Below are 12,743 nucleotides of genomic sequence, written 5' to 3' on the forward strand. Positions count from 1 at the left end.
TAATGAGACACAATATGAGCGGATCTGCTACAGGAAGAGCAGAAGCATGTAATGTGCAGAGCGTATGCTCATCACTGCACAAATGTGCGAGTGTGGTTAAGTCGTGTCATCCGCACATCTGGCCAAGAATGATGTAGAAGTGGTTTTTGGTAAGGTGTTTTTTTCATGTAACCTACCCACCTGTGAACAAAAACAGTTGTTGGTTCAGGTCAGGACGTTTGTGTTACAATATAGGGAAAAGGAATGAAGGAAATATTTCTTATGCCTAACTACAGTTTTTGTAAGCTTTTGATGCAAAGTAAATAACATTTTAACTTGCATGGGCTAGTGTGTGATGCTCTTTATGAAGAGGAGTCGATCAGATGCTTTGCGTGATCATCAGTACATAATTTACTTGTATGAATTCAGGGGTTAACTGTTAACCAGGATTGCCCTCATAAATGAAAGGTGATGACCATCTTTTTATTTCTCCCTCGCACCCCATTGTCTCAAATCCTGCATTGTATCCCCGCTCCTTTCTTCTTAGTGTTCTTCCTGGCACCCCACCACCAGATATTCTTTCTCACCCTCTCCCACCCCCATCACACCATTTCCTCTTACCTCTCTATTTATCACTTCTCATGTTTCCCACAAGTCCTCTTTTGACTCAAAGGCTCCCTCATGCCTGTCACAATATTATAATCTGCCAAGATATTTCCAGTACTTCTGCTGTAGTATGACATTTATATTGATATATTAAATAAATGGCTTATAGCTAAGTATAACTATTAAAAGTGAATTAGTATATAATATCAAATTTTAATTAATATTTTATTTTTGATATATTTAATATACACTAAATTAATAATAAAACTCTGCATTTATTTTGTAGGTTTCTAAACGACGTGAAAACAGCAATGACACAGGAAACGGTTCATCCAGATTAAATTTTTATTTAAAATATGAATTTATCCACAGATTAAAAACAAAAAAGTAAAATGGAGCTACAATCACGCACCAAAGTATACGTCTGTTTTCCTTTGAAACAATTGCGATAATGCAACAATAACATTATTTAGTAAGCTATCTACTTGTATATTTAGCAAATTTCATCATGATGATCTTTTAAAACATAGTTGAGGGTAAAAAGAGGCTCATAGACATTCACCAATGCTCTGGTTAAATAAAATAGTAAAGACTCCAGATTTTCTTCCATTTCACTCACATACACACTCACACTCACACACACAGAACACAAAAAGCAGTAGCATTAGCATGAGTTTGGCAGTAGGATGTGTGTATCTGTGTATGCCAGTGTTGAGTTTGCAATAGTAACTGTGTTCCAGCTTCTCGGACTGTGAAGTGATTCCTTAAACTGTCATGCAACAAACACTTTGTTTAATCTTAAAATGACTAGCAGTGCAAACATATCGCTTTTTTAAACAAGGTAAAATATTAGTGTAGACTACTATCACACATGACAACAATAACAACAACTGTCCATGTGTTGCACTGAGTAAGACAACCCACCGTGTTTACGGTGGGAGTGGCCTGATGAAAGATTACGGCACTTGTGATTGGTTGGCCTGTGTGTGACTGACGAGTGAATAAGGCAGAACATGTTTCCAATGTCAGTGGTACAGTGGCGGCACAAACGCTAAAAGCCCTTGAGCAGGCACAGAAGACGAGACAGAGCCGGTTACAATCGACACAAAGCAATTCGTGTTAATGGTCTCAAACGTATTGGGGTTATAGTTTGAAAATGTGTGTCTTATTTATATTTGCATATTAGATGCTTATAAACACTAGCTGATCTGGATTAACGTCTTGATACACTTGTTAGCCCTATTGAACTATAACATGTGAGCACCACAGCACCCCTTCTGGATTGGAGGAGTACGCAGCAGCGGCGGAGCTCTGTAAAGGTTTTAGCAGGCTAAAGACTGCATTTGAGTCTCAATAAATAAAATAAATAGAATAAAATATGACGCAAAAACACGCTCTGCAGTAGTGTAGTCTGGGAAATCAAACTGGTGGGTCACTCCCAAGACTTTCGTGTATCAGAAAGACCTTGTTTAAGACTACAGAGGATGCACACGCGCACATACGCACCCTTACTCTTGCAAGATTTTGGTTATACATTGTGAATCGTGTTTAATGCTCAGCAAGGAAAGTCATGCAGTACTATACAAAAGTAAAACAGAGTGAAGAAAGAAAGCTTCTTCCTCCTCAAAAACAGGTTGAAACTAAATGACCGAGAGCCTTGTTAGCGTAATGCGAATGTCGTGAGTGTTAGCTGTACAGCGTTTGTCAATGATAGTGTGTTTCTCTGGGTTGTAAACAGATCCAACTATAGTGATTCTACTTAGTGTCGTTCTAAACAACTCCTCTCGAGTAAACCTGCTCTAGCGAATGTACACATCTCTGCTCCACTCCTCCTGGCTATGGTTACGGCCCGTGGTCGCCCCGCCGCTCTCTGCGTCCTGACAGTAGCGCTCCCTCAGCTTGCCTCGTCCACGCTGGTGCTGATTGGCTGGTGGTGGGACCATGTTGAGGTTCTCCTGGTCAGGCTCCGCCCCTTCGTCCTCCCAGGAGGCCTGGCGAGGAGCGTGGTGGGCAGGGTTCAGGCGGTACGAGCGACACGGGTCCGGCTCCTCGTACGGATCGGTCTCCATGTCGTCGGTGTAAGCGGAATCCCGGCTGCCCTGGGTCTCGGAATCGAACGTGTCCTGCCGTGACAGACCTCGCCCTCCTGTTTGCAACTGGCTGCGTGAAGAGCGCAGTGGCTGCTTCCCACCCAGGTCACTCTGGTAGTCTTGGAGACTGCCGCGTTCAGGCCCTTCCCTCTTCTGTTCTCCATGCACCAGGAATGGCCCCTACAGCAAGCCACACCCCCGAAACACACCACAACAGGCCAAGGCACATGCAGACACGCATAAAAACAGAGCGAGCAGCATGTTAATATAAAGGTTAGAGGTCAGCTTTTTACCTTACAAGTTAAAATAAAATATTTCAACACATTCCAGGCAACAATGTCCATCCATTTAAAATACTCATGCTTTTAGGGGGGAAAAGGCAAAAAAACTGGTAGTGAGAAGATATTTAGCACTCTTATGCTTTTTGCCGTTGCACAAAGCTATGAACATTTCTATGGATATTTACCTCTGATTTATAAGTGCAACCTCTTCTACAGCATGCTACAAAAGGGCAATTTCAAAAAGACTAAACCTTACATTTATGCAATAATAAAGGATCTCGCTTTACTTAAAAATACCCAGAAATATCTTTTATGTTTTCCAAAAACAATTAAGTTAAACGCATCTGACAAACTACGGACACAAACCCACACCATGCACAACAATTGTAATAAAAAAAAAAAAAACACTAAAAAATAGCGCCATCTAGTGGCCATATTAAACAGACAATAAATACAAGCTCCTTTCAATGCTGATGATTAAAAAAAAAAATTGGGCTTCTAGATCAGTCATCTTTGGAGTCAAAAGTTATCTGATATAGCTACCTGAAAAAATATATACAGAAATATTGCAAAAATTATTTTCTCTTTTATCACTTAAGTTATTATACATTTTTTCTATTTTAAATTTTATATATAACCTTTATATGAAATTATTCAAATGAAATTGATTCAAAATATTGACCAAAATTGATTTGATCTTTTATCATTTAATTTATTGTATAGGTTTTTCATTTTCTTTCTATTTTCAAATGATTATAAACATAGTACGTATTATATATAATTGATATAAATCATCAAATGAAGCTATTTCAGTATTTAATTATATTTAAGCGTGCCCTGTGAATAAATTAGCTGTGTAACTTTGGTCTCCTAGACAACTATGTAACGGTAAAGACTGAGCAGATGGATGCTCATTTCTTCTTGTTCAGATTGTGGTGAGACAGTTCTGAAAACGCACACACTGACACACAGGCATCGATCCATCCTCTGTCTGTCTGACTCACTCTCACTTCTGCAAGCAGACACACAAACACACACTTTCATCTAACTTGGGTAAACAACACAGGCGTCAATGCACGTGTGCAAGCTCCTGTTAGAATTTCGGCTCAGTGTTAATAGGATAATGGATATGAGTGGGTTTTTCCGGGGTGGGGCCATGCCAACCTGGAAGAGGGTGGCGATCTGAACCATGTCTCCCAGACGACAAAAAGCCATTGGAAAGTCCCGCTGGCAAATCAAATGAGGGGAGGGGTGAAGTGTGTGCTTGTGTGAACTGTGGCACGTGGTGGGCTTATGATTATAAGATGTTTTGTTTGTGTCTATGTTGTATTATTTATATCATTCAGAGAGGAGAGGAGCAGAGACAGACAACAGAATTACAGTTGGGCATTTCTATCTCTTGAGCAGCCATCGTTACTTTCCAGTGATTGGGAGATGGGTTCTGGACCCTTCGATATTCAATTGTAAGCCCGGCCTGTCTTTAGAGGGCATGTTCCTCTTCTTGTTGCCCTTGCCCTGTAGCGGGGGAGCCATCAAGGAGCTCCATGTTGCGACGCAGGGAAGTGAGAACCTGTACCTGCAGGTTGGAGACGGGTTCGGGCGAAGCTGCCAGGGCGGCTGTGGCCATGGTGCGATTGAGCAGAGGGTTGGGTGGGTTGCTGCTCGGAGGGTGTGTAGCCTTCCAGTAGGCCTCCAGGTATTCAGCCAGGTGTTCACACGCATCCTCCAGCTGATTCTCATCTAATATTATGTCAAAAAGCTCCTGAAAGAGAGAGAAGGAGACGTTTCAAAAGAAAATAGTGTGCAAAGCAAATGTGCAGTTTACATGTTGGAGACATGTTTTATCTATACTATATATATATATATGTTTTAGAAACAAAGAATAAAAGAAGACCTAAAAGTGTACATAAATGTAAATCAATAGAAATCAAGTCATATTCTCACAGGAGGACACTGAGCAAGTTTATCAGCTGCCACCATTTGGACGTTGAGATGTTTGGCCTGAGATTTACCCCTGGACTTTATCAGCCTCTGCAACACCTGATAGCGAGGGCGAAACAGAAGAGCAAATATACCGGTACATCCAATAATTATGTTCAAATACATTGTGATGAACACAAATAGTTTGTGGTCAGTAAGATTTTTTTTGTGTGAAAGGAATTTATATTTTTATTCGGCAAGGATGGTTTAAAAATTGATCAAAGGTGACTGTAAACACATTTATAACGTAACTATTATGTTTCTATTGAAAATAAATGCTGTTCTTTTGAAAAAAAAATTTATCACAGGTTCCACAAAAATAAATAATCATGAAGGATCATGTGACACTGAAGACTCGAGAAATGATGCTGAAAATTCAGCTTTACATCACTGCAATAAATTACATTTTAAAATGTATATAAATAGAAATTTATTTTAAAGCTCTCGTCCGTACATTATTTGGGTAAAAAATTTAAACCCCAAAAATTCAAAACGTTCAAAACTATCGGCTTGCCTTAGCTCGATTCAAAGTGGTAAGCTTGTAATAATGTTTTTTAATGGCTAGTATAAGCTATGTTGCGTGTGACGATGTTGGAGGTGGAGATTTAGAGCTTTTTTCTCTTTACTTTGCACGGTTTGACGTCATATGATAAGCTATTGTTAGATTTAATCAGCACGATTTAATGCAATGCTTTTTTTCAGTTAGTTGGTCAGAAGAACAAAAGTGGATGTTACTTGTTCAGAGGACAATTTAGGCTGAAAATTTTTATGTTGGTCATACTTCCAAAAAGAATAATTAATAATCTGTTATTCTGAATGCCAGTATCCACAATGCACATTCTCCACAAAACATTGGATTGATCCGTGCTGTGCCGTGCCGAGGTACAACTCACATAAAGTTGATAATTCCGCAAGTTACTGTAATTGCAGATTTCAAACAGAGATGGCGACAAAGAGGAAAAACTCCGGGCTGCAGCTTTAAATTATGATGATAAAAAACATTTCAGAAATCGTACTGACCCCAAACCTATGAAAGGTAGTGAGTATATTGTAGCTAATATTTACCTTTGGAGAGGCGATCTTGATGTAGACTATAATAGGTGCCAGTGATGTCTTGGCCAACTGAGATGGATGGTTGATTGTGTCAGCATCCAGAGCCACTAACTGGAGCGTCCGAGCCAGCTCAAAGATTCTCTCGATTTCACTTTGTACCTCAGCTGCCAGATGAAAAAAAAAAAAAATGTATCTAGCATAATTTATTAATATAAAATACACACGCACAAGTACATCTTTAAAGAACATAAAATAATGGAAAAACAGCATTATGGTATTAATAAATGTTTTCAGATAATGGATCTGGAATATGTGGTTGTTTTTTGCAGTGTATTTCAGAGAATCTTGAAAGCACACACAAACACACCTCAAATGTTAATAATCCCATGTTAGTACATATCAATCATGCATGTGGGGGTTTTTATGGTCTGCTCGAATACATGCATGTGTGAGCATGTGCTAATTTAGTTCTGTTAATCTTTAAGTAAATGGAACGCTGAACAGTATAATAGTGGTTTCTAGAATAGTGGTTGCATGCAATGTGCAGCTTTCTGCATTGATCCATGGCAGTCTGTAGAAATCAGCAGTTAGCAGTAGATCAGTATGCATGTTTGAGTATGGATATGTATTGGTGTGAAGTGCTATATGTGATGTGCTATACATCATCACACTTTTCACAGTGAGTCGTAATCAATGCATTCAGTCATTTTTTCAGAATGTAAAAAAATTTTTTTAGTCATGTTTTTTATTAATGTTTTTTTTTTAATCAAATGTAGCACTATTTAAGGGGCAACGTCTCTTAAACTAACATATTTTATTATAATGAAATCAGAAATTTGTATAATCAGAAACCAGAATTTTAATTAGGGTGACAGTGTCTTAAAACTTTAAAACACAATTGAATACAACTACAAAGCGACCTAAGTAGTCGCTTATAAGTTGCTTTGGATAAAAGCGTCTGCTAAATGTAATTAACATGAACGAAGCAAAAATATAATGAGAAACAACAGTGTTTAACTGCCCCTTAAGTGTATAGCGTAATCTGAACACACGTAATGAAGATATACTGTTCCGGTCATCTGTTATCCAAAATCTATCACTTAATTTACATATACACTACCCATGTTTTTGAAAGAAGTCTCTTATGCTCCATAAGGCTGCATTTATATGATCAAAACATCAATACTGTGAAATATTATTACACAATAGTTGTTTTATATTTTAATACATTTTTAAATGTAATTTATTTCTATGATGCAAAGCTGAATGTTCAGCATTATTACTCTCCTCTTCAGTGTCGCATGACCATTCAGAAATTATTCTAATATGATGATTTGCTGCTCAAGAAACATTTCTTATTTATCAATGTTGAAAAAAGTTTTGTGGAATGTGTGATATATATATATATACATTAGGATTCCTAGAAAGTAAAAAAACTGCATTTAAAAAAAATAAATATTTTGTAACAATTGTATTACTGTTACTTTTGATCTATTTAATGCATCCTGGCAGAATAAAAGTATTTATTTTATCTTGCTAACCTCAAACTTTTGAACTGTAGTGGAGGTACGCATTCCTCTTTGATTTTGGAAGGATGTAAAATGTTTTTTTTTTTTCAAACCACTGAAACTATTATACAGCAAAAAATATTAAATAAAAAATATCTGTTAAACATCTTAACATATTATGTAGGATTCCTAATTTTAGTAATGTAAACAATACCAGCATGCATGCCCCATTTTCTTAGCCAATTGTCATGTAACATAAGATGCATGTTACTGGGGTCTAAATTAAAGAATATGACTTGAGAGAGAGAAAAGTTACTATGAATGTTTTATTGTGATTGTTGTCTCAGGTTGTTAAATTTTACATCTAGATGCACAATGTAGTATGACAAAAAACTCCACTACTACCCTACACGCTGTGTTGTCTACAATAGGGGCTTTCGCACCAGATAGTTCTAGGAACTTGGTTAAAGGAACTAGCCACCAGACTGGGGAACTTAATGTTCCTAAGCCTTTTCCTGGTTGCATTCACAACCACCAGTAGCTGACGTAGTGATGTAACTGAAGTGACGTAAGATCTAAGACTGGAGATTGCGTAGGAAAGTAAAGTGAATGAGTGGAAGCAATTTGTATATTGTTTAATTGGTATCATTACTCATGATCTGGTGTCGTGGCACAGACCTAATTTAAATATTACGCAGGAAACCGATCTGTTAACCAGATACAGAGGCTACTTATGTGAACAAATGTAAACGCACCATTTGAGATGTCCTGATTGGTTAATGATCGGATCACTGTGATCGCATGTTAATGCCAAATGTAAACGCAGCCTTAGTTGCTGATGCAACAGGAACTAATCAACTGTGTCCTTTTAAGACAATTGCAAACAGATTGAGTTAAGGACATCAGCCTGCATCATCTAGAGTTTAATGACAGAACTTATGGATTTAATTGTTAGTGTGGTTACTTTTAGTTAATAACGCCACAACCAACAAGTTAAGACTTCTCACACCAAACTCAAGGGTTAAGTAAAAGGACAGATGGAGGTAGAGTTAGATAAATGGATGGAGAGATGAATGAATCGACAAATGGATGGTCATGAAGGGGAAAAGGGTGGGATGATTGGATACGTACCCAGTACGTCTGACGTGAAGAGAAAGAGAGGAAAGAAAAGTGTGGTGGGATAGTGTGGCGGGAGAACACAGAATGAAAAAGAGAAAAAGCCAGATCAGACATGACGTAACAGAGCAAGAGGAGGAAACACTGAGAAAAAATGTTTAGGAAACAGAGAGAATGTGTACTAGTGTACACTAATGAAAGGAAAAAAAGTACTCTATAAAATGTATATTCTTACAAAGATCAAATATTCAACAACATTTTCCTATTGAAAACACTTAAATATAGTCTTTTCTCTTTACCAACTATCCCGTAATACCAGAATGAAGGCATTTCATTCATCTCAACAGACGATTTGTTTTGCTCTCAATGCGAATAGCTTTGGCTTTTGAAATTTGCTTTGCTTTTTTGTTTGCTTTGGACTAACATGAGTCCAAAATACTTGTTGATTTTAGTCATTCAGCCTGTTGCTAAACCAAATGTTCAGCCTGTTCAGGCTTTATGACCAAATGATGGAGTTTCACATTTGTGTGCAGGTGTGTTTCATACCCAGACTGGATCTGGTGCTAGAGCGCTCGATGATCGTGTGTTTGCTGGGGTTGTTTAGGACGGAACGTTTGGCGAGTGAGATGTCTGCTGTCACCCTGGTGATAGATATTCTGGAACAAACAACAACCCATAACCATGGTATACAAATTACATACCATGTAACGAGTGTATTGTGGTATTTCCATCATTAACAACCCACACAGAACTTTCCCATCAATATAAACAGTTTCTTTGATAACAAAAATCTTGGCAAATTTCATGATTTTTTTATATTTTTTATATTTCATGTCTTCATTATGACCATGACATGCATATTTTAATACCAACCTGCCTTCAAATTTGTGTTTTAGAAAATCAAAGAGTGCTTTCTGCATCATATCAGTCACCTGCAATGTAACAAACACAAAACTGAACAACATGAACTGAATTACTAAAATTAAAAATGGTCAATTTTTGAAAGAGAGATATTGCCTTGCCTCATAGCCTTTAAGGGATGGTCCCACCAAAATAATGGGTCTCATGGAAGGCACCACATCATAAGGAGGTACATGTTCCATCTGAAAGTACACACACACACACAAAAAGCCCCCTCAGTGACATTCAGTGTATAAATATAAATTATAAAGAACCTCTTTTAGGATACACAGCTCCCCTTCCCTCCTCTGACAGATCATCACTTTAATCTAAGATAAGACCTCTTCATGTCCTGCTGAGGGTCCTTCACTACATGAAGTGTGTGTGAGAAAAACAGATACGGAAATCTGTTGCTCAACTGATCCCCATTTGCCTTGGCTCTTCCCACTTCTTTTCCCCTGTTATATAATATATGACTGACCAAAAGTTTCAAAGGACTCGTTAGTGTTATGAACAAGCGGAATATCTAAAAACAACCGGAACAACTACAATATAATGTCATCATTTTGAATATTCTAATTCTCCCAGACGGGCATCTGTGCATGTGTAATTGTGTGTCAGTAGGCATTGTGACAACAGTCACATGCGTGGGCTACGCTCTATTTCACACACCAGTAATGGAAACGGAAACCTGCCAGAGTGTTTTTGCCTCATCTTGTGTACATGTGCAAGAGGATGGCATTATGTCCACAAATGTGGGTGGACACATGGGCCAGATTCATTCATTTCCTGATTCAATCGGAATGAGATTAATATGGTCTGTAGAGCTCTAGGACTAATACAACCTGACATTTGTTCCCTTTTCCGAGCAATGTTATTGTGAACAGGACTGGTACAGGAACCCTGAGTCAATATGCCACAACAAATCACACTTAAGTCTTTAGAGAAGGAAACGAGCATAGAAGAATTTGTATTTTCTGAAAAAACATTCACAGTATTTGCTGAGCTGATGTAGGGACACTATGACAATAGCTCTAAGACTCAGATATTGTCACAACAAGTGCAAAGACAGAAAAACAAAACCAAAAGTTTGTTGTTGCTATGACTCACCGATTTCTGTTTCTGTTTGGCAGGCCCACCTATCATTTCACACACAAACGCAGCAAGAGAGAGAGGGCAAGCAAGCACACAAACAGAAGCTTGTTAGTGACAAATTGTTAATACAGATAGGATGCTGGGAGAAAATTAATACAAAATTCAGATGTGGCCAAATGAAGAAATCATGGAGATTCTAAAGAAATAGATATTCATTCAGGTTGATCTGAAGTAAAATTCTCCCAGCATACGCAGTCTCACAAGTCTTAACTCAAAATTCTATCTAGATTCACCCAGAAATGCACATTCTGTCATAATTTACTCACCTACATGTTGTTTCAAACCTGTACGACTTACTTTCTTCAGTGAAACACAAAACTATGTGAAGAAATGATGAACAGCACCAATATTTTAAAGGATATTTCACCCAAAAATGAAAATTCTGTAATCATTTACTCACCCTCAAGTTGTTCCAAACTATGAGTTTCTTACCTCTGTTACCTTCTTACACAAAAGAAGATATTAGTAAAGATTTAAGAATGTTGGTAATCAAACAGTTGAAGGTAGCCATTGACTTCCACAGTAGGAAAAAAAATTCAACAGAAGAAACTCAACACATGTTTGGAACAACTTGAGGGTGAGTAAATGATGACAGAATACTGATACATGATACATAAATGATGGGTGAACTATCCCTAGATAGGAAAAAGACCCATGCAAAAACAAGGATACATATCTCTGAAGGGCTTTAAAGGGATACTCCACTTTTTTTTGGAAATAGCCTCATTTTACAACTCCCCAGAGTTAAACAGTTGAGTTTTACTGTTTTCGAATCCATTCAGCTGATTTTCTGATATTTAGAAGAATACCAGTAACCAGATAGTTTCTGGTCTCATTGACTTCCATAGTATGAAAAAAATATCCTATGGAAGTCAAGGAGACCAGAAACTGTCTGTTTACTGATATTCTTCTAAATATCAGAAAATCGACTGAATGGGTTCAAAAACTGTAAAACTCAACTGTTCAAACAAGTCTCCCTTTAAATGTAGTCACACAATGCTGATGTTGTTAACTTTAACAATTTGAGAACAAAGTATAATTTGCACGGTTTGACGTGATCTGATCGATCGTTAGATTTACGAAAATTAACGAAAGTGGACGTTACTTGTTCAGAGGACAATTTAGGGTGAAAAATGTTGGTCAAACTTCCAAAAAGTATAATCTGTGAGAATCTGTTTTCTCCTCAAAACATTGGATTCATCCGCACTGTGCCATGCCGAGGTACAACTCACATAAAGTTGATAATTCCGCGAATGCCTGCAATTGCAGATTTCGAACAGAGATGGCGACAAAGAGGAAAAACTGTGGACTGCAGCTTTAAGTCTTCTGAAAACAAATAATAGCTTTGTATGTGGAAAGACTAAAATGTACATTGTTATTTTTAAATAAAAGTCTTATCTGGTGCAGTTCTCAGAACTTCATGTCGGCGTACATTCAAACAGGTCAGGAGGATGTGTCGGGCCTTGGTTTTACATTGGTTAAAATCGAAGATACGTTTTTCAGTGACAACTTACATCTTACTCTGTTCTTTACACAAAACTATTATATGGCTTCCAAAGACTTGGAATATTGTACATGAATCATATGGACAACAGCTACAGTACTTTTGTGTTGTTCTTGTTATTTTTGGAGCAGTCGGAACATTTTTCCTAATATTTTGTTTTGTACACACATATACATATATAACCTGGTGAGTAAATGATGAAAGAATTTCATATTTGGCTGAACTATACTTTTAATAATGCATTCACTCTGTCCCACTCTGTGAATTTTAACACAAACAAACACACGAACAGCAAAGATTTCTTACATACTTCAGAGACACAAAAGTTGCTCGGTTAGGAACGAGTCTGATTATTAGTCACACGTGATTGAGGCGGTCCATTGATGCATTCTGGGGTTATCACCAGGGGTTACCTTCTTAAAGAAAGGGAGGCGGGGTAGGTTGCCTTGAGGGGAGGTGACACTTCCGCCCACACCCTTATGGTCACGGGTGTCGGCAGGCTCCACCTCCTCAACATCCGAATCCAAAGCATCGTCATAAAGCCCCGAGGACAAGTCAGCTAGGGGACCGA

The 12,743-nt window shown here is 37.8% G+C and overlaps 1 protein-coding gene across 3 annotated transcripts in view; it reads right to left on the minus strand.

Annotated features, from left to right (window-relative positions):
* Nucleotides 1–916: 916 nt before the first annotated feature.
* The window catches only part of cacnb1 (calcium voltage-gated channel auxiliary subunit beta 1), a 36,959-nt gene continuing 25,132 nt past the window's right edge, over nt 917–12,743 (minus strand). The window contains exons 7-14 of one of the 3 annotated variants that reach the window (XM_089128449.1): nt 12,586–12,731; nt 9,636–9,716; nt 9,487–9,545; nt 9,160–9,269; nt 6,002–6,153; nt 4,901–4,996; nt 4,533–4,718; nt 917–2,855 (exon numbers count right to left, since the gene is read on the minus strand). In XM_089128449.1, coding sequence (XP_088984575.1) covers nt 2,385–2,855; nt 4,533–4,718; nt 4,901–4,996; nt 6,002–6,153; nt 9,160–9,269; nt 9,487–9,545; nt 9,636–9,716; nt 12,586–12,731 — 1,301 coding nt within the window. In that variant the 3' untranslated portion in view covers nt 917–2,384. Of the gene's footprint in view, nt 2,856–4,532; nt 4,719–4,900; nt 4,997–6,001; nt 6,154–9,159; nt 9,270–9,486; nt 9,546–9,635; nt 9,717–10,623; nt 10,653–12,585; nt 12,732–12,743 lie in introns of all 3 variants that reach the window. The other 2 variants (XM_089128448.1, XM_039686649.2) reach the window with 2 other exon arrangements.

The sequence above is a fragment of the Pimephales promelas genome, chromosome 3, assembly GCF_988280905.1.
Source record: "Pimephales promelas chromosome 3, fPimPro1.hap1.1, whole genome shotgun sequence".
Taxonomy (NCBI): Eukaryota; Metazoa; Chordata; class Actinopteri; order Cypriniformes; family Leuciscidae; genus Pimephales; species Pimephales promelas.